Here is a 21,666-nt window from a genome sequence, read left to right as displayed (position 1 = left end):
GTACTGGGGAAATAGCCATGGCAACCGGGGGGCTAGGGTCTCAGCTCTGCTCACCCTGTACATCTTTTCTGTGCTTTCCTTGAAAAACAGAAACAAGAGCGAACACCGAAGTCTGCCTGTCTCGTTCCTGTCTCCCGTTTCAGCCTCAGGCTGGCAGTCCTCTGTGCGCGCGCTAGAAACTCTGCAGCGAAGCGCCGGCCTCCCCGCTTGGTTTTCCTTGGGGAAGGGCCTGGGGCCTCCTGGGGGTGGGCACCAAGTGTGCGTGGGGGGACCTGGCAAGGAGCAGCGTGGGGAGAGGCGGAGTGGGGGCGTCGCGTGCTCCCCGGGAGCCTGAGGATGCGCTGCCTTCGGTGGCGGGGAGACAGCCTTGGGGCGGGTGGAGTGCACGGAGCTCTCTGGGTCAGCGCGGGCGGGGCCGGCGTCGGGGACGACGAGGGAAGGGAGGCTGGGGCTGGGAGTGGGGGGCTCTTCTCCGTCGTCCCCTGGCCGCCCCCTCCACCTGAGGAGGCGATTGTAAAGGGAGGGGGGACGCCCTCTGCCACGACCTCCCAGGCACTTGGGAGATGGAAAACGACAAAATGCGGAATCTCCCCCTCCCTAAAATGTGGGTGGGGAGGGTGAAGGGAGGACACCCCTTCCCCGCCCCCCGCGCCAGCCTCCGCCCGGCTCTGCCGGGGACCCCTCCCCGCGGTCGGGGTGGGGGCGGGCGAGGAGCGCGGGGAGGGAGTGGAGGGGAGGACGGGGGCGAGGTCTGCTTCAAGAAGGGGCGTGTGGCCGGAGCAGCGCGTGCTCCAGCGGCTCCGGAGTGAGCGACCGCCGCGGCAAAGGGGAGGGCGGAAAGTTTGTTTCCCCGACGTCAGCGCCGGGCGGGCCGTGGAGCCGGGAGGCGGCGGGAGCCTGGCAGAGCGCGGGGCGGCCGGGGCTCTCGCTCCGACCCGCGCCCGCGACCCCTCCTGGGACCCGCGCCCGCGACCCCCGCCGGCCTCCCCTGGGCTGCTCGCGGGCATGGACAGCGCGGCCGCCGCCTTTGCCCTGGACAAGCCGGCGCTGGGCCCGGGGCCGCCGCCGCCGCCGCCCGCGATCGGGCCAGGGGACTGCGCCCAGGCGCGCAAGAACTTCTCGGTGAGCCACCTTCTGGACCTAGAGGAGGTGGCGGCAGCCGGGCGGCTGGCGGCGCGCCCCGGGGCCAGGGCCGAGGCGCGGGAGGGCGCGGCGCGGGAGCCGTCTGGGGGCAGCAGCGGCAGCGAGGCGGCGCCGCAGGACGGTGAGTGCGGCCGGCCGGGGACTGGAGCGGCGGGGCCGGGGCGCGCGAAGATGCGGGGCGCGCGGTAGGCGGCGGGACCTCCGGCCGCGCGTGTAGGTGACGGTGTGGGCGGCAGTGGACCAGAACTCAGGGCTGGGGGAGGGGGACCCTCTTCGAGTCTTGGGGCGTGTCCCCACGGGAAAGCCCGCTGCCTTCGCGCCCCAGTGCTCGGCTCCGGAACAGCCTGGGAAGTGGGTGTGGCTGCTGCCGCGTTACCACTAGGGAAACCGAGACCTGAGTGGGGCAAAACTGCTGAGCTGCACGTTGGGGTTTCAAACCTGCCGTCTCCCTGCCGTCTCCCTTCTGCGTGAGCGAGGTCCGCCCCAGCTCCTCCTCCGTCTTAGGTTGGCCTCTTTGGGGGGCGAGGGTGCCTGTCCACCCCCGCCCTCCAGTTTGCCCCGGGAGCAGCTGCCTCGGTGGAACGGGCCCAGCCAGGCCTCTCTTCCCCTGCGGAGGTTAAAGGTCATCAGGAAGGGGCTTTAAAAACAAACAACCCACCCAAGTGGCCTTTTTCAAAAAGTGACACAGGATGGCAGGGTCCTCAGCCCTTGGTAAGAAGGGGAGGGATGGGGAGAAGATGGAGAAAAAGCAAAGGCCCAGCCCTGGCCGGTTCAGTGGGGGAAGGGAGGGGAGGACCAGAGTCCTCGCGCGCCGCTCAGCGCACACAGCATGGGAGCCGGGTGGTCTGAGACCAGGCCCCTGTCCCCTAGCTCTGGGGGTGGCTGGCCTGCTCGGGGCTCTGGGGCCCTGAAGTGTGCCACCTGACTCCAGCAGCCTGGGGAGCCTGCTCCCTGCACCAGCCTCCAGGTCCCAGGGTGCCCAGGCTGGCTGCATTCCTCAGCTTTTCAGAGACAGGAGGTGGAGGGAAAACAGAGGTGGTGACTGTAGCCTGGTCTGAAACCATGTGTGTTGGCGGGGACGCCTGCGACACGCTTGCCGTTCACGGGGCACCTTCTGAGTGCACCCAGCTGCTGCCAGCCTGCGGCTGAGATGAGGCCACTGACTCCCTCTCGGCAGCAGCTGCCACTCACCAGCCACGGTGGACTGCGCACCCTCCGCAGCCAGTGTGAGGCCGGCAGCCCTCCCAGGAGGTGGGGTTTAGCTCCCCAATGGAAAAAGGGAGGGAGAGGTCCACTCTGTCCTGGAGGAAAGTAGGTGGCCCCTGGTTTGTGGTGGGGGAATGCCCTGCCTGCCCAAGGTCATTTGAGGACCTCAGCAGCTCTGAGCCGGCCCCCACCCCCAGGACAGAAGAGAGGTCCTGGTTTTACCCTAAGGAAGGGAGACTCCAGGGGTTGGGAAGAGACAGAGGAACCACTGGAAGGTGAAGGGAAAGAAGGAAGGGGGGACATGGAAAGAGGGAGAGAGGGAGGGACAGAGGCAGAGGAAGGAAGGGAGAGGAGGGGGTGCAGAGGGGTGAGGAGGGAAGGAAGGGGGCCAGGGTGTCTTGTACTCCAGTCCTGGCTGGGGGACGGGATGCCCATTTCTGCCCTACCCCTGCTGTGGGGAGAGACAGGGAGGCCGTGCTTCTCCCGGACACAGTGTAGAAGGTCTCTGGTGTCGGGTTTCCCTGGGATCCCAGAACAGCTAGTGTCAGCTGGGGATGTGAGCGCCTGGACAAAGTCCTTGGCAGCCTCCAGGCAGCTGGGTGTGCAGTGGGTCTTCCCAGCAGCCTCCTGGGGCTGGCCATCCTCCTGGAGAGCCCATGGGGCCTGCAGCCCTTCTCCTAAGAAGGGGCGTTGGCACACTGGGAGTACCCAGGCTTGCTTGGGACACACTGGGTGTGGGATCAGGTGGGGTTGAGTCTGGGCCAGGCTCCAGGAGGCGCTTGTGGAGTGGCCCCTGTTTTGGAAGCTGCCTAACTCTGCCCTAGAGAGGATGGAGCTCTGTCAGGGAGCATCCCTGGGCTCTGCCCAGGGTGTGGGTCTGGGTCTGGGTCTGCAGGCAGGAGGTGAAGAGAGGGGCCTGTGGGCCAGGCACCAGTTTCCCGCTCATCCCTCTGGGTCAGACTGCTCCACCCACTGCCACTTGCTGTGGATTCCCAAGTCCTGAAGGCTCCAAAAGTGGGAGAGATGGGGTCCCTCTTTCTCCCATTCTGGACCCTTCGAAAGTGGGCAGCCAAACCTTGCTGCGGTTGCCGGGACTCCAGACCCCAGGCCAGGGGGCTGCGTATTGGGCTGCGGCACGGTCCTCCAGTCCCGGACTTACAGGAGCCCAGGCACCTCACCGGGGATCCAGACTTGCTTGGAGGTGGGTTTCCTATGGTTCTTGAGTTGTTTTCAGGTCCAAAGAAAGAGATGGTCTGGCTGGGGGCGGTGGCTCACGCCTGTAACCGCAATGCTTTGGGAGGCTGAGGTGGTGGATCATCTGAATTCAGGAGTTTGAGACCAGCTTGGCCAACATGGTGAAACCCCGTCTCTACGAAAAATACCAAAAAAAAAAAAAAAAAAAGCTGGGCACGGTGGCAGGTGCCTGTAGTTCCAGCTACTCAGGAGGCTGAGGCAGGAGAATCGCTCGAACCTGGGAGTCAGAGGTTGCAGTGAGCTGAGATCCTGCCGCTACACTCCAGCCTGGCAACAGAGCCAGAGTCCGTCTCAAAAAAAAAAAAAAAAAAAAGAAAGAAAGAAAGAAAAGAAAAAGAAGAGTGAACGAGTGACACCAATGAGTTAGTAATTAATGTGTCTTCAATCTGCTGGGGTAGCAGGCACCAGCACATAAAGCCTGCTATTGCCAATGACTTTCTAAGACCAGGCTCCCCCTAGAAATGGCTGGGAAGGCTGTGGCTTCGCTAGTGACTCAGAACAAATCAGGGTCTCGGGTTCCTTCCTCCCCAGTCAAACGCTGAGGGCTGCACCCAGCGCTGAGCTATGCCAAACACGTTAGGAAAACAAACTCTCGTTTGCTGCCTTTGCAGTGACTGACAGCAAAAGAAACCACGTGAACGACTGAGATTTTCTCTAAAGCATTCCCTCCTGTGGGCAGGGCAGAGACAGGGACATGGACAAACTCTGGAAATAAACAGAGCCCCTACAGCCAGGCAGGGGTGAGGCCTCCGGCCAGGGCTCAGGGCTGGTGCCTGCTTTGGAAAACCCCAGGATTCACTGCAGGAGAAACTGAGGGATACCTTGTGGATTCACTTTTCAGAGATTCGGGAAGATGAAGTGCTTGTGTCTTGGGCACGGGACAAGCCAGGGTGGGCCGGGAGCCCTCAGGGGGCTGTCGGTGCGTCTGTGACTAGGAGTGAGTCTTGCTTGTGGTGGGGGTCCCCCAGGGCTCCGCACGGCTGGAAGGGACCCCTGAGTTGAAAAGATTGGCAGACCTGCCTTCGGTGATTTTTTGTTGCAGTAAAAGATGGCTAACATCAGATCTGCCACTGTCACCATTTACAAGAATGCAGTCCAGTGGTGCGAAGTCCACTGACTTTGCCATGCAGCTGTCACCACCATCCATCTCCAGAATTTTCTCATCTTCCCAGACTGAAACTGCACCCCCTTGAACGTGCATCCCCCTCCCCCAGCCCCTGGCACCCAGCATTCCACCTCCTGCCTCTGTGGATTTGACTCCTAGGGATCTCGTATGTGAGTGGAATCCTGCAGTATCTGCCCCTCTGTGACCACCTTATTTCCCTTAGTGCGGCATCCGCGGGGCTCACCCATGTAGCATGTGTCAGAATCTCCTTCCTTCTTAAAGCTGACTCACATTCCACTGCACCGACGGACCACACTGTGCGTATCGGTTCACGCATCTACAGACCCGGGGGTTGTTCCCGCCTGCCGTGCACAGCACCATTGTGGACACAGGTGTCCGACTCTCCATTCAAGTCCCTGCTTTTCATGATTCGGGGTATCTACGCAGCGTTGAAATGACTACGTCCTATGGTAGTTCTACCTTTATTTTTTATTTTTATTTTTTCTTAGATGGAGTCTTGCTCCATCACCCAGGCTGGAGTGCAGGGGCTCAGTCTCACTCACTGCAACCCCCGCCTCCTGGTTTCAGGTGGTGCTCCTGCCTCAGCCTCCCGGGTAGCTGGGATTACAGGTGCATCCACCGTACCTGGCTAATTTTTAGTAGAGACAGGTTGGTCAGGCTGGTCTTGAACTCCTGACCTCAGGTGATCCGCCTGCCTTGGCCTCCCAGAGTGCTGGGATTACAGGAGTGAGCCACCTCACCAGGCCCTACCTTTAAATTTGTTAAGGGACCATAATACTGTTTTCCACGGCTGACTTCAGTTTTGAACTGGTCTTCCTGTAACTGATTCTGAAACATGGCATCAGCACAAGACCGGAGCCAGGTTTTGGGAGAAGAGACAAAGGGGTTCCTTCAGAGCCCAGCCTTTGAAAGACAGCTTGCCTAACTTCTCCCTCCCCTCTCCCCTTCCTTCCCCTTTCTCTATTTCCTGGGGAAAGGGGCGTTGTGCAGTCAGTGAGCACTGACTGGGGGACCGGCATGCTCCGGTCCAGGTCCTGGCTTTTGCTGTCCTTTCCGTGTGTGACCTTGGTTGTGTCATGTCCCCTCTCTGTGCCTCGTTCGCCACCTGAACATCGGGAGATGGAGTACAAGGGCTGGGAGACCCTCTCGACTGAGATGATTTGACCCAGGCTTAGGAACCCCATGATGGGCGCCCCTTCGGGGGATGTGGAGTCTGTGAGCCTGGGTCTGAGCTGGGCCTGGTGCCTGGACGCTCAGACATGTGACCCTGTCTCAGCAGGATCCTGGGAGCAGCGAGGGAGGAGGAGTGAGCAGCCAGGGGCTGCGTGCCCAGAGGGCTTTCCGTTTGAGAACTGCTGGGCCTCCCTGGGTGGCTGGGGGCGGGACAGTGGCCCGAGTTGCATCTCCGCCTTTTTGCCAGGGAGGGTTGGTTCATTGTTTGTGGTTCCAGGACGTCTTGCGCCTCGGTCCAGTAGGTCATCGGGCTGGGGCTTGGCCTGGCACAGGGGACTCAGACCAGCTTGCTCTTCTCTGTGGGCAGAAGCTCAACAGGCTGGAGCCACCACTGTCCCCTCCCAGAAAACTCCAAAAAAGTAGCTTGGAACAGTAGTGACAGCACCTGCTTACACGCCACCCTTGAGGCCTGAAAAGAACCTTGAGACTATGCCCTAAGTCCATGCAGGAAAGAAAAAAAAGAACCCGAGACTCAGAGTTACCATCTATGGGATGGGAACGAGGGCTGTGGTCTCCCTCATAGCGGTGCAGTGAGCCCAGAGTGGATGGGGGTCCTGGGGTCCATGCCTGGGGTGAAGGACGTGCTCGGTAAATCGTCTCCACTGCAGCTCCCAGAGACGCTCTACGAGACCGGTGATGCCATCCCTATATTTTGGAGGCCCAGAGAGGCAAAGCAGCTTGCCTGAGGCCTCACAGCTGGGAAAGGAGGGGAGGGATTTGGTTTTGGATCGTTAAGTCCAGACCTCCCTCTCCTGCCCTGTCCTTGGGCTGGGGGAGTCAGGGAAGGGGAGCCCACCTGGCTGTTGGGGAGATTCTGGCTGAGGCTTGTTAGGGACCAAAGCGGGTGAGAGGGACAGGCCCCGGGGGCCGGCACAGAACGGGCTCTGGGATGGACCTGTGCCTATGTTAGGCGTTTCTGGGTGGTAGAGGCAGGAAGGAAGGCTTGGGGTGGGTTGTTCCGGGCAAGGACGTGCGGTCAGGCTGGACGAGGCAGAACCTGGGGCACATCCGTGGTTTCCTAGACCCTAAAGGACAGTGGCTGATCCAGGGTGGAGGGGTAGCTTGGGGGTGATTTAAGGGGAGCCAGTGCTTCCCGGAACATACCCTACAGCAGTGCACCACCCTGGGCCAGAGGCCGCGCCAGTGGAGTAGAAGGGGTGGCCCTGGTGGGGCTGAAGGAAGGCGTGAGGGGACGGGGTGAGAGTGACCTGAAGCCTCGTGGGCACAGCGGCCATGTGCTCTGCATGTGGGCCGAAGCGTCACAAGCCTCATTGGAGTTGTCCTTCCACCAGCCGTATGAAGCGGGTCCTGTGATTCTCCCATTTTAAGAAGAGGGAAACTGAGGCTCAGAGAAGGTCACATCATTCCCATTCCTGTAAGATTCCAGCCTGGCCTTCCTGTTCCAAAGCCCCCACTCTCCACCACTACCCGAAGCTGCCCCTGGCTCCTGAGAATGCTGGGGTGGCCTGACCAGGGATGTCCACTCCCAGGCAGGCGTGGGCTGCTTTCAGGAAGCCGTGAGGTGGCCCAGGTCGGGGGTTCTCCACAGTATCTCCAGCAGCCTGGCCTGGGTCACAGGTGTGAGGGAGATGGGTCAGGCCTGGGGAGTGGGGACAGCCCAGTGCTGGGGTGTGTGAAGTGGAAGTGGTGGGGCTGCCCTTCCCCTCCTGCTGGGAAACAACAGCCACCCTCACCTGTCTCCCGGATGCACGAGCGCTGCTGAGGGTCCCTGTCTCTGGGAATAGCGAAAGGACAGATTCCCTTTCCCGCTCCATCCCCAGCACCCGCACTTGTTCATTCATTCATTCATTCATTCATTCATTTACACTCATTTTCCAAATACCTATAAGGTGTCAATTCTGGCCGGGCGTGGTGGCTCACGCCTGTAATCCCAGCACTTTGGGAGGCGGAGGTGGGTGGATCACCTGAGGTCGGGGGTTCAAGACCAGCCTGACCAACATGGAGAAACCCTGTTTTTACTAAAAATACAAAAAAATAGCCAGGTGTGATGGTATATGCCTATAATCCCAGCTACTTGGGAGGCTGAGGCAGGAGAATTGCTTGAACCGGGGAGGCGGAGGTTGTGGTGAGCCAAGATCACGCCACTGCACTCCAGCCTGGGCAACAAGAGCAAAACTCTGTCTCAAAAAAAAAAAAAAAAAAAAGTGTCAATCCTGAGTTCCACTGCTGGCCTGTGGTTCCCAGATTTCCAGTTTTCAAATGCAGCAATGCAGAAACAGTTCCAGTCACTGAGGAAGCGGCATACAGTGGACAGCATGAAAGATTTGCCAAGAAAAGCCATTTACTCACAACCCTCATGTCCCCACACTTTCATCCAAGAAATAACCTTTGAGTATCTTCATCTCTGAGTAAAGAAAGGCTCTTGGCCAGGCAAGGTGGCTCAAGCCTGTAATCCTAGCACTTTGGGAGACTGAGGCGGGAGGATTGTTTGAGCCCAGCTTGAACAATATGGCGAGACCTCATCTTTGCAAAAAATGAAAATTAAAAAAAAAAAATTATCTGGGCATGATAGCATGCACCTGCAGCCGCAGCTACTCCGGACACTGAGACAGGAGGATCCCTTGAGCCCAGGAGTTCGAGGCTGCAGTAAGCCGTGATCACACCACTGCACTCCAGCCTGGACCACAGAACAAGACCCTGTCTCAAAAAATAAAAACAAACAAACAAAAGAAAGAAAGGTTCTCAAAATCAACTTAATTTAGCTTCATAAAAAGCTCACTCATAGCCGCTATTTTTCTCATTTTGTTGGTGAAAACTTTGTCCTAGGCTTGCATTTGGGAACCACATGGTCTGGCATTCCCAGACTCCCAGACACAAAGACACACACAGACCCACCCCCGCCATGCCACATACACACACCGTGCACACGTGCATCCCCTATCGTGAGGGCTCCAGCCCGGTCCCCGATGGAGCCCTGGCTGTTAGCGGTCCGGGCGGCCTCGGCGGCTCGAGAGTAGATGGGCAGATCGTCTGCACCGGTGTGGGCCAAGGGTTAAGTGCCTTTTGCGAGGTGGTGAGTAGGAGAGAGCGTGGGAGCTTCCTGTTTAGTCAGAGGGGGGCTGGGGCAGTTATCTCGCCGGCTCCCACACCGAGCAGACGAAGAGATGGGGTACCCGGCGGTCAGCATCCAGCAGGTAGGGAGGTGACACGGGGCAGGGGGGCAGGTGGCAGAGCATCCCTAGGAGGGGCAGAGCTGGCCACAACTGCCCCTCCCAAGGAGCATGGGCTTGCCGGGACACCCCACTCTGGCCGGAACCCAGGAGCCACGGAATCGCACCAAGTCCTGGAAGTAAAGGTTGTTAGGAGAACCAGAAAGTACTGGTTCCCGCTTGCTCTCGCTGCCCTGAGCCCAGGTCCAGGCGCCTGCTCTGTGTCCCTTCCACATCAGGGAAGCTGTGTGTGCCCAGCCGGGTTCTGGGGGGCCACCAAGATGGCAGGATGGGTCCACAGGGGGCCCTTGATGGCTAATGATATCTTTTCCTGTGTCCTAAAAATGAAGCAGGCTCTGGAAGATATTATGTTGGTTTCTCTCTGTGATGGATTCTGCTTTTCTGTGCGTGGGATGGGCAGCCGAGACCTTCCGGTTTGGGGGTGGTGGGAGGGGCTAGGAGAGGGTGGGGGCGACGGGTTATGGAGCTGCCAAGGAGCTGAGGCCTGTAGGATTGGGGACCGGGCAACAGGCTGGGGGCTGCAAAATGTGCAGTCTCTGGAGGAGGTTTGGGGGTGACATAGTAACAGGGAAGGAGACCCAGGCTGAGAGGCCTGGAAACTTCCACAGAGGGGCCCTCCCCTGAGAGCTGAACGAACACATGGGTTGCTGGAGATTTGACAAGGTGAGGACAGGGAACCTTCCGTCACTGTGGCCAGAGAGGCAGTAAAAGGGGCCCCAGACTAGGAGTCAGGACACGGGGTTCCTGCCTCGCCCGGCCCAGCCCTACAGGCTGAGACACACGCTGTCGTGGGTCCGAGCCTCAGTGTCCCCATCTGCCAGACAAGAAGGGTGGACATCTGTTTCTGGACATACGTTGTGTGGTCCCAGGAGTCACTGCGTTAGAATCACTCAGGGAGCTGGTGCAGTTCGGGGCCCCACCCGGACCCACCGGATCAGACTCGGAGCGCTGGCCAGTGCGTCCACATTTGAGTTGGAATGCAGGGGTGATGTGATCAGATGATTCCTGTCTCTTCTCTGCCAGTATCCTGACCCCCTCTAGCTTTGGCGGCCAGGGTTGGGGTGTAGGGACAGTCAGAAACCTCCCTGCTGAGCTAGGAGTCTCTGGAAAAGCCCCTTCCTGGCATCCTGCCCACACCTTCTACCCCCATGCTACCCTCCCTTCCCTTGTAGGACTCCCTTGGGGATGGGGACCCGCTGTCCCCAGGGGGCATCCTCCTCACCCCAGACTTTGTCCCACTGCCCCACCCCGCCTCCCTGTCTGTCCTCCCCCACTGCTGGGCTCCCTCTTGCCATGGGCACAGACGTTTACATGCCAGAGATGGCGTTATTAAAAATGACATTTAACCAGAGCTGGAATTACCACGTGGATGGCTGCAAACCTCGGAATCAAAGTGGGAGCCGCCGGGCAAGCGCGCCTGGCAGGGGCCTTGCGGCCTCTGTCTCCACCAGAGCTCTGCGCGGGCCTCCCATATAAAACCCCACAGAACTCTGAGGTCTTGAAAGCCAGTGCACCTCCTTTCATTAGACTAACAAATAACACGTAACAGAAAACAGCTGTTAACAGCAGCCCTTAATGCTCTCAAGATGGTGCTGCAGGCAGCCCGTCCAGCTAGTGGGCAGCCAGTGGGCAGGGCAGCTGCACGGGCTCAGGTGGAGGCTGCCCCCCCAGGTGGGTGTAGAATGCCTGGCACCCTCCTGTTTTCTGGGGCCTCCGTCTGCACCCTCTGGGACCCAGGAGGCTCCTTCTCCTTCTGTCCTTCCTCTGGCTTAGTCACCCCCCTCCTTGCTGAGACCCCGTGTCTGAGGGTCTGATTGCAACGGGGTTGGGCTGTAGGATGGTGGGCATCAGGGGTGGCATGGCCAAGGACATGAGAAGCAAAGGCCAGATCTTGAGTTCCAGCCCCGCCTCTGGCCCGCTGAGTGATCATGGCCAGTTTCTCTCCCAGCTTCTCATTTGCCATCTGGGGAGGACAAGAGTCATGCCTCCTTGCAGGGAGGTTTTGAGGATTTGGGAGATGATGGAAGTGGAGTACTCAGCAGGCAGCCAGACAGTGCTCAGAATAGAGAGTATCTGAGATCATCATTACAGCTGAGGAAGCTGGAGCTCAGAGAGGTTAAGCGACTTGCCCAAGGTCACACAGCGGGTAGGGAAGCTGCAGAGCCCAGGTGCTTTCAGGACACTGTGAGGCAGGGATTGAGGCATTCAGAAATGGATCTGACCTAGCCCCTGCCCTCAGAGGGCTTCCAGTCCACAGCTGACGCAGAAGATGAGCTCCCTCGCCCAGGCTGAGGCCCGACAACCCCTGGAGGCTCCCACCGCTAACCCTGCGGGCGTGGAAGCCAGAGGGGCCTCCAGATGCAGACATCATTCCAGGTGCAGGTGCTGGGAGTCTCAGGGCCTCCCCAGAGCCTGAAGCGTGATCCCCGCAGCTCAGAGGGGCTCTGTCCTCAAGCCTGGAGAAGGAAGGGCTGCATCCTTGGCTAGGGAGACAAAACCAGAGAAAACCTCCCAAAGTTGGGAAGAAAGACAAATGGGCATTTAGTTTCATTTCCCCTCATGATGAGGCCACAGAAAAGAGACTCCTTTGCCTTCCCCCTAAGAGACTGTGTGTTAAACTCCGTGCCTCCCAACTCCCCTCCAAGATCTGCTCTGCATTTTGGTTCCAGGAAAACTGCATAGGACTCTCCTCATTTGCTCTTGTATTCAGTGCACATGCGTGTTGTTTTGAGATGCTGGGAAAATCCCAGTGAACAGGCCAACCCTGGTCCCCCCAGGCATAAGCTTAGCACGAAGGCGCCCCCCGCCGATCCTGTTCTTACCATCTGCCAGGCTCTGAACCCTGGGATTGATGCGTAGCCTCTCACAGAATCACTCAGCAGCCTCACGAGAGAGGTGAAGCTTTATCCCTGTCTTACAGGCAAGGAAACTGAGGCTCAGAAGGATAAAGTGACTTGACCCCGGAAATATGCAGTGATCCCCAGAGCCCAGGTATCACTCGGGCCACCTGGCGCCAGTGCCCCAGATGGCCAGGGAGCCACGCAGGGTTCTCTTGCTAGAAACAGTCTAGGCTCTGTCCCTGGGGGCGGCCCAGAAGGGACAGGGGATTTCTTCCCACCTCCCCGGTTCCCACCTGGTGACCTCTGCAGTGTCCTGAGGAAGGCCTTCTTTTCCAGGGACACACCCATGCAGACACTGGCCCATGGCATAGTCAGGCCGGGAGGCTCCAGGCCTCGCTGTGATGGGAAGGAGGGTGACCAGGGAGGAGCCCTTGCCTTAGGGAAGCTCATGTTTCCTAGAGACATCATGTTTTAATTGGAAGGCCAGCCTCTCCCACAGAGCTGGCTGCCCCACGACCACAGCCCCGGGGGAGGAGAGCGTCAGGGCTGAAAGCGGGAAATTGCTGGAGACAAGAAGTCAAAACGGGCTACTCTGGTTTCACTGGGAAGGAAGAAAGAAAAGGCAAAGATCTAAACCGGCTGAGAGCGGGGTTGCTGTTGCAGCAGATTCAAGGCTGGGGCTGCTTTGTCTTTTTTCTTTCTTTCTTTTTTTTTTTTTTTTTTTTTTTTGAGATGGAGTGTCTCTCTCTGTCGCCCAGACTGGAGTGCAGTGGCGTGATCTGGGCTCGCTGCAACCTCCCGGGTTCAGGTGATTCTCCTGCCTCAGCCTCCCGAACAGCTGGGATTACAGGCACGTGCCACCACGTCCACCGGGTGAATTTTTGTATTTTTAGTAGAGATGGGGTTTCATCGTGTTGGTCAGGCTGGTCTCAAACTCCTGACCTCAGGTGATCTGCCCGCCTCATCCTCCCAAAGTGCTGGAATTATAGGTGTGAGCTACTGCGCCCGGTCTAGGGGGCTGCTTCTTTAAGGGGCTGGTTTCTCTGTCAAGGGAGGAAAAGTATGGGAGGTGTTCTGTGGACCCTTCCCTCCTTCCACGAATAGTATTGAGCACCTACTGCCTGCCAGGCTGTGGCCAGCACAGGGCCCCTGCAGCAAACAAGGGAGCTGTGGTCCTTGGTGTGAAGGAGACATGCTGGATGCTCTGACAATAGGCAATGGGGCCCCTACCTTTTCTGGAGGTTCAGGGAAGACTTCCTGGAAGAAGCAGAATTTCAGAAGGGACTTCAAGAATGAGTGGAGCTGTCCAGAGAGGAGGTCAGGGAGGGCACGCCGCGGGGAGGAGGCTCGGAGTTGGAAAAAGCATGGCTGCTCTGGAGCAGGAAGGGTGGGAGAGAGCATGGCGGGGCCTCCGTCTGACAGATCTTGCTTGAGATTTGTGACTTTTGTACTAAGAGCCATGGGATGCAGTCTGTGAGTCTGTGGGTGTCGAGAGTGGCCACACACTCCAGCCCTCCCTGGGGCTCTCTCCATGAGCATCTCTTCCCGTCACACGGGAAGCCAGTGTCCGATTTGGGATGACTGTTGTGTCTCAGTTGCCCAGAGCTGCCTGGGCTGCCCCAGTCTCCAAAGGAGCTGACCACAAGCCCCTAATTGACTGCCCCCAGCCCTGGCTGCCCCTGGCCCAGCCGCTGTGAGACCTGTCCAGATCCTGAGCCAGGGAGGGAAAGCTCTGGGAGCCATTTAGAGCCAGTGGCAGGGTAGGTGCCCGGGCCCCATGTCACAGTCCACCGCGTGCAGGATGGCAGCACCCATCAGAGAGGTGGGGAAGGGGGTGCAGATGCCAAGGTACTGGGCAGCCACGGCTGGTGATGGCTTCTTGATGTCAGGGACGCAAGATCAGGGCTGTGTGTCCCAGGGGCACGACGACCCTGGGGTGGGAGTTTTGTTCACAGGGCGAGGAAGGCAGGCCATCCCAGGCCATCTGACCTTGAATCCAGCATTCCACGAGGAATGGAGGGAGTCGGGGCTGCTTCGGCAGAGTCAGGACAGTCGAGCTGGGTGACGGTGGCAGAGGGGCGGTGGCTGTGAGCGCCACCCCCATCACCGTCAGCACCATGATCTGACAGGACCATTTATTATGGGCCTGCTAAGTGCTGCGCCCTCTGCATGGATCATCTCATTAAATCCTCTGTAGCACTCTAGAAGGCATGTGGTCTTATGATCCCATTTTCCAGGTGAGGAAACTGAGGCCCAGGAAGCCAGGTTACACAGTGAGTGCATGGGGGCGCTAGGCCTTGGGTCCTTGATTGTGGTCTATTCCCCACCTCTGCTGACCTGGAGTCCCTGGACTGGGCTGACTGTGGCCTCACCCACCCTCTCCAGGCCTGTTTAGGAAGGGAATGGTAGGAAGGTTCCACGACGCTGGAGCAGGGGCTGCTGAATGAGCCCAGAGCTGCCCCCTGACCCAGGCAGGCGGGCTCAGGCAGGAGCAGCCTCTGTTGTCCCCCATGCAGCTCAGTGGTGACGCAGGCAGAGAAACAGAGCCAGCTCTCAGGTGCTCCCAAGGGCACCACCCCTCCAGCGCCTCCCTTTCCCAGGGACGGGAAACGCTGGGGAATGGCCCGGCTCTGCTGTGGAGATTCTGGCCCCAACCTCAGTTCCACTTTCTGGGTGATCTTGGCAAAGCACTCATGTCTCTGAGCCTCTAATTCCTCATCTGCAAAATGATCATCATCATAGTACCTGGGGTTTGGGCTGCTCAGGAGTTGATGACACCAGGCAGGTAGGGACTTAGCTTTACGCCTGCCTCACCCCTGAAAAGTGCTCAGTAAACACCAGTTTAGCCAGGCGCGGTGGCTCACGCCTGTAAAAGCATCGTTTTGAGAAGCCAAGGAGGTTGGATAATCTGAGGTCAGGAGTTCAAGACCAGCCTGGTCAGCATGGTGAAACCCCATCTCTATTAGAAATAGAAAAATAAGACAAGCATGGTGGAGTGAGCCTGTAGTCCCAGCTACTCCGGAGGCTGAGGCAGGAGAATTGCTTGAACCCAGGAGGCAGAGGTTGCAGTGAACTGAGATCACGCCACTGCACTCCAGCCTGGGTGACAGAACGAGACTCTGTCTCAAAAAAAAAGAAAAAGAAAAAGAAAATACCAATTTGCGCTCTCTCTCTCTCTCTTTCTTTCTCTCGACACCTAGGAGGAGGGGCGGATGTCCCATTTAGGACCATCACATTCCCTTCACAGATGGAAACACTGAGGGAGAGGTTTCCCCAAGCCCCACAGGAAGGGGAGCTGAGATGAGGAACAGAGTTCTGGGTGCCAGGAGCTTCCCTCATGGTTTTGCCGGTACCTAACCATGCTTTCCAAAAGGGAGATGAGTTACCCAGCCCAGCGCCCCACCCCCAGCCTGCATACAGGACCCAGAGCCCTCTCCCCTGCCCAGCCCTGCCTACAAGCTGGGACCCCCTCTCTGGAAGGACAGCACCGATCCGCTGCACTGAACCGAGCTGCCGGCTGGATGTGACCGCTGCTCCAGTGCGGGAGGAGGCACTTGCTTTATTTTCCACGGCGCAGGTTGTAACTGTACATAACTTCATGGCAGATGCCATCTGTAAAACACAACTATTTTTAAAATGTGGTGTTTGAGGTTAAAAATCCAAATTAGAGATTAATGGCAACGTCCAGAAGGTCTGTGGCTAAGACGACTTTGGGGAGGGAGGCTGAGGCGCTGAGGTTTGCAGCCTGGAGCCTTGCAGCTGGGTCCTCCCCGTGTGCCAAGAGCATGACATGCACTTGCATGCACACTCCGAGCCCATTCCCCAGCTCCAGCAAAGCTGGGTTCGATGTGGCGTTGGCATCCCTGGGAAAGCTGACTTCAGTGCTGGCTCCTTTTCTGCCTAGGACCCTGAGGTCCAAGCAGCCATCAGAGAGTAGGTTCCCTGGCCGGGCGTGGTGGCTCAGGCCTGTAATCCCAGCACTTTGGAAGGCTGAGGCGGGCAGATCACCTGAGGTCAGGAGTTCGAGACCAGCCTGGCCAACATGGTGAAACCCCATCTCTATTAAAAATACAAAATTAGCCAGGTGTGGCGGTGTACCCCTGTCGTAATTCCAGCTACTTGGGAGGCTGAGACAGGAGAATTGCTTGAACCCAGGAGGTGGAGGTTGCAGTGAGCTGAGATGGTGCCACTGCTCTCCAGCCTGGGCGACAGAACAAGACTCCGTCTCAAAAAAAAAAAGAAAGAAAGCAGGTTCCCTGATGATAAAGCAGCGCTGGGTGTCGTGGAGGATGTCAGCTGGTAGCAGGAGGGCAATGGCAGTGCCCGAAGTCCCCGGAAAAGTCGTGAATGTATTGGGTTTGCCTCCATCCGGTGCCAGCTCTCTGCTCCTCCCTAATCCTGCCCTCCCTCCATCCCCAAACCAGAACCAGTTGGAAACCCAAGTGAAGAGTGGGTCTGAGGGTGGGGCAGATGGCGGGGCAGACGGTGTGGGATGAGAGCCTGGTGTGGGGAGTGAGCCCCGTTCCAGAAACACCAAAGGCCGACGTGTGTCCTTTGGCCAGTGACAGTTTGGAGCCTACTGCAGAAGAACCTCCAGGTTCTGGCGACTTCTGGGCTCCCTGGGGATGGTGGGCACGTGTTTGCTGCTTTATTCAAACTGGGGAATCGCAGCAGTGACCGGGAGAGTAGGGCCGCTTGTGGCGCTGAGAATTTTCCTCTCTCCACCTTCCCATGGTACAGGCTGGTCCCTGAGGAGGAGGCGTGGATCTTAGGAGGAAGGCAGCTCCCAGGAGCTGTTGGCCAAATGCCTGTGGCATTCTCCTGTGCCCGAGGTACCCCAGGGAGAGGAGGTCCAGAGTGGAGCCCAGGATGTCAGCTGGGTCCCACTTAGCTCCCTGGGACAAGGGGCTTCTCTTCTCTCAACCTCAGTCTCTCTGTCGGTGACGTTGAGACAGTGGGACACCTACTCGGAGGATGCAGAGAGATGGGAAGCGCTTCACAAAGTCCTGGCACAGATGGCCCTGCCGCTGCCACTGCGGCTGCCCCTGAGATCCCAATGCTATTATTAAAAAAAAATTTTTTTTTTATTGTTTTGAAATGGAGTCTCACTCTGTCGCCCAAGCTAGAGTGCTGTGGTGCGATCTTGGCTCACTGCAACCTCTGCCTCCCGGGTTTAAGCGATTCTGCTGCCTCAGCCTCCCGGATAGCTGGTATTACAGGTGCCCACCAGCGTGCCCGCTAATTTCTGTATTTTTAGTAGAGATGGGGTTTCACCATCTTGGCCAGGCTGGTCTCAAACTCCTGACCTTGTGACACACCCCCTCGGCCTCCCAAAGTGTCCCGATGCTATCATTACTGCCATCGCTATTCTTCAAAACTCCTCTGTGAGGGCTCCTGAGAGAGGAGGGGCTAAAGACCCAGCCATCTCCCTGGCAACTGCGGGCCCCCAAGGACTCTCATCCCCCTAGCATTGGGTTGGAGGACTGTTCCAACCCAAACTAGCTCCATATTAAGGCAAAAACTCCATCCCTCCTCCCCCAGCCCACCCTGGGGCGGGTGGTGACAGTAGGGGTTTGTATATTCTTTTGTCTCTTGGCTGGTCCAGCGTGAAGCTGGAGGGAGGAGGACAGGGAGTGTCTCCATGCCTCTGTCAGCAATGGCTTCGCCCCATCCTGGAAACAGCTCAGGTATCTTTGGCCCTACCTAGTCTTTGGCACAGTAGACAAAAGCCTGGGCCTTGTGACCGGGTCAGAGACAGCCCCAGAGAGGGGCTTCATCTTCAGGTCTCTCAGTGCCACCATGGAGACCCCAGACCTGTGTCTCCGTCTTCCCCTCCTTGGCCGGGCAAGGTGGCTCACACCTGTAATCCCAGCACTTCGGGAGGCTGAGGCGGGCAGATCACCTGAGGTCAGGAGTTTGAGACCAGCCTGGCCAACATGGTGAAGAATACAAAAATTAGCTGGGCATGGTGACATGCACCTGTAGTTTCAGCTACTCAGGAGGCTGAGGCAGGAGAATCGCTTGAACCCAGGAGGCTGCGGTGAGCGAGATGGTGCGGCTGCACCTTTAGCCTGGGCGACAGAGTGAAACCCTCTCTCAAAAAAAAAAAACAAAAAAAAAAACAAATCTTTCCCTCCACTGGCTCTGCCAGTTCCTGCCAAGCCAGCATAAAGACTGTAAAGACCTATTTGGGTGAAGGCACTGTCCACTGGGAACCCCTCCTGGGAACCCCTTCAGAGCAGTAATTAATCATCTCCCTTTTAGGAGGTCCCCCTCTACAGACTAAGTATATGACACACACGATCTCCCCTCATCTTTATAGATGGATATTGACATTTCCATTTTACAGATGAGAAGCAGGCTCCTTCCTGCAGCACGTATTTCTTGAGAGCCCCTGCTCTGTGCGGGCACTAGGCAGACATCCACCCGTCAGCCCTTAGGGAGCTTGAGGGTAACTGATAAAGATACAGGCAGGTAATTTGCTACAGTGCTGGTAAGTTTCACTGAAGAGAAGCACAGGGGCCTCTTGGGCTCAGAGACGGGAGTGCCATCCCCGGGCTGCACAGCCAGCACCTGCAGAGGTAAGGCTAAAACCCAGGATCAGACTTCAGAGTCCTTCCATCCCTACCCTCTTCCTGCACAAGGCTGTGGCTAACAGGAGCTCCTCCCAACGGGCTGCAGAGACTCATATCCCAAATTCGCCCTGAGAGGGACCCATGACCCTGGACCCTGTGTGGTGGAGGCAGCCACGGGAGCACAGGAGAGAAGATTCCTGAGGCAGGTCCACAAGTCCCTCTGGGTTCCCGGAGTGGGAGCCATACTACTCTGGTTCTGCCAGGGTGAGGACAAGGGTACGGTATCATTGGGATTTGGCATTGTACTGGTCAAGGCTGTCACCTATGAAGGGTGAAAGACAGGTCCCAGCTAGCTTAAGCAAAACTAGGATATATTCATTAGCCTAATTTAGAAATCCAGAGTGGGACTTCAGGCACAGCTGGATCCAGGCTTAAGCAATGACACTGGGGCCTGGGTTCTGTCTCTCTGGCTTCACCCTTTCCTATAGAGGAGACATACACACAGGGAGAGACACACACAGACACACACACGAAGCCAACAGAAAAGAAGCCAGAAATCTCTGCAAACGTCTTGCTGTGCCATCATTGGGTCGGTGCCCACTTCTGAGCCAATCACAGTGGCCAAGAGAAGCTGAGTGCTGATTGGCTGAGGCCTGGGTGTGGGGTGGGGCCTCACTGGTGCCCCTTGGACAGGAATGGAGGGAGGTTGCTCTCCACGGGGTGCTCCTGGGTGTAATGGAGCTCACGTTTATAGAGAAAGAGTTTCCTGAACAGCACGGGCCGTGCTTGAAGCCCTTCACATGTATTGTCTCACCTAATCACGGAGGGACCGTTATCATGCCTGCTTTATAGACGAGGCAGCCAAGGCTCAAGAAGCTTTCCCAAGGTCACCCAGCTTGTGGGTGGAGTTGAGGGCACTCGGTCCAGGGTTCCTGTGTCAATCACGACTCTCAAAGCAACCAGTGTCCATCCAGGAGGCCTGGGCAGCCGGCACTGGGCCACCCTTCCACCATCTTGTCCCCTCTCCCAGGGCGGGCAGTGTGCCACTGAGGCCCCTCCTGCCCTCTCCCTGGGCTGAGGGCATCACTCTGGCCAGTGTGGGCCCCGTGGGCTGTGTGGTCCCCAGGAAGCTGTGGAGGGGACAACGTTGATTGTCCACTTGCCGCACTGTCCCAAGAAGTCCACATTTCACTCACCGCTTGGTCGTGTCCTTTATTTATTTATTTATTTTTGAGACAGCGTCTCACTGTTGCCCAGGCTGGAGTGCAGTGGCATGATCATAGCTCACCACAGCCTCGACCTCCTGGGTTCAGTTGATCCTCCCACCTCAGCCTCCTGAGTAGCCGGGTGACATGTGCCACCACCTCACCGGGCTAATCTTTTCTTTTTGAGACCGAGTCTTGCTCTGTCGCCAGGCTGAGTGCAGTGGTGTGATCTCTGCTCACAGCAACCTCCACCTCCCGGGTTCAAGCGATTCTCTTGCCTCAGCCTCCGGAATAGTGAGAATACTGGTGTCCGCCACCACACCCAGCTGATTTTTGTATTTTTAGTAGAGACAGGATTTCACCATGTTGGCCAGGCTGGTCTCGATCTCTTGACCTCATGATCCGCCTGCCTCAGCCTCAGGCTCAGGTGCAAGCCACCGCTCCTGGCCTCTTTTTTTTTTTTTTGAAACGGAGTTTCTCTCTTGTTGCCCAGGCTGGAGTAAAATGGTGTGATCTCAGCTCACCGAAACCTCCACCTCCCAGGTTCAAGCAATTCTCCTGCCTCAGCCTCCCGAGTAGCAGGGACTACAGGCATGGGCCTCTACGCCCGGCTAATTTTTTGTATTGTTAGTAGAGATGAGGTTATTCCATGTTGATCAGGCTGGTGTGGAACTCTCGACCTTAGGTGATCCACCCGCTTTGGCCTCCCAAAGTGCTGGGATTACAGGCGTGAGCCACCGTACCCAGCCTTAATTCTTTAAAGTTTTTGTAGAGACCAGGGTCTCAACAAAAGTCCAGTCTCCTGGACTCAAGCAACCCTTCCCCCTCAGCCTCCCGGACTGCAGGTGTGAGCCACTGCGCCTGGCCTGTTTCCCTTCTTCACTGGACTTTGGAACTGAATTAAAAACCATTTCCAGAATCCCATTTTCCTGGGCCTTTGAAAACCTCCTGGGCCTTAGGTATTGTGCACCCAAAGACTTAAGGGTGTAGTTTGTGAGTCATTCATTCATTCGTCCATGCAGTGTTTCCTGAGCACCTACTGTGTGCCAGGCGCCACTGCTGACACTGCTCTGAGGGTGCAGGGGGAACCCTGTTGTTGGTGCAGTGCAAGCAAGTTGAGTCAGTGATGGTGGAGTAGCTGGGAGCCCCATGCCTTTCTGGGCCAGTGAGGAGAGGGTTCGTACAGGAAGTGGTGTCTAAGAAGGGAGGTGAGGGCTGGGCTAGGCTTTGTGAAGATGTGGGAAAAGTCTTCCAGCCGGGGGAACCGCATGTGCGAAGACGGGAAGTAGCAGAGTACCAGCGTCCAAGGAGCACAAGGAAGGCCAGGATGGCTCGTGGGGGTGGGGCTTGTAGGGGCAGGGGCACCCCATGGGGCTGGAGGGGGCAGGTGTGGGAACTAGAACCTGGGCTGGCAGGCAGGCTCCCCTCCTGGTGCTGCTCAGAGCCAGGGGCAAGACAAGGGTGAGGGGAGTGAGATGCCTCGGGTGCAGATGCAAGGTGTCGCTCTTAGGGCTGTGCCTGTGAGGGCGGGTATCTGGACGCAGGCCTCCTTACTATTGTTTTGTTTTGTTTTTGAGACGGGGTCTCGCTCTGTTGCCAGGCTGGAGTGCACGTGGTGCAATTGCAGCTCACTGCAGCCTCCATGTCCTGGGCTCAAATGATCCTCCCACCTCAGCCTCCCAAGTAGCCAGCCACAGGTGCATGCTGCCACACCAGCTAATTTTTTTTAAAGGAGTCTTGGCTGGGTAAGGTGGCTCATGCCTGTAATCCCAGCACTTTGGGAGGCCGAGGCGGGCAGATCACAAGATCAGGAGTTCAGGACAAGCCTGGCCAAGATGGTGAAACCCTGTCTCTTCTAAAATTACAAAAATTAGCGTGCCTGTAATCCCAGCT

At 57.6% G+C, this 21,666-nt stretch overlaps 1 protein-coding gene across 1 annotated transcript in view; it reads left to right on the top strand.

Moving 5' to 3' along the window:
• Nucleotides 1–785: 785 nt before the first annotated feature.
• PRRX2 (paired related homeobox 2) overlaps nt 786–21,666 on the top strand; it is a 58,681-nt gene continuing 37,800 nt past the window's right edge. The window contains exon 1 of the mRNA XM_017499095.1: nt 786–1,264. Coding sequence (XP_017354584.1) covers nt 1,006–1,264 — 259 coding nt within the window. The 5' untranslated portion in view covers nt 786–1,005. The remainder of the gene's footprint in view (nt 1,265–21,666) is intronic.

This window comes from Cebus imitator, unplaced genomic scaffold (assembly GCF_001604975.1).
Source record: "Cebus imitator isolate Cc_AM_T3 unplaced genomic scaffold, Cebus_imitator-1.0 Scaffold254, whole genome shotgun sequence".
Lineage (NCBI taxonomy): Eukaryota > Metazoa > Chordata > Mammalia > Primates > Cebidae > Cebus > Cebus imitator.
The sequence above is the reverse complement of the archived record's forward strand: the minus strand, read 5'-3'. Positions and strand labels throughout refer to the sequence as shown.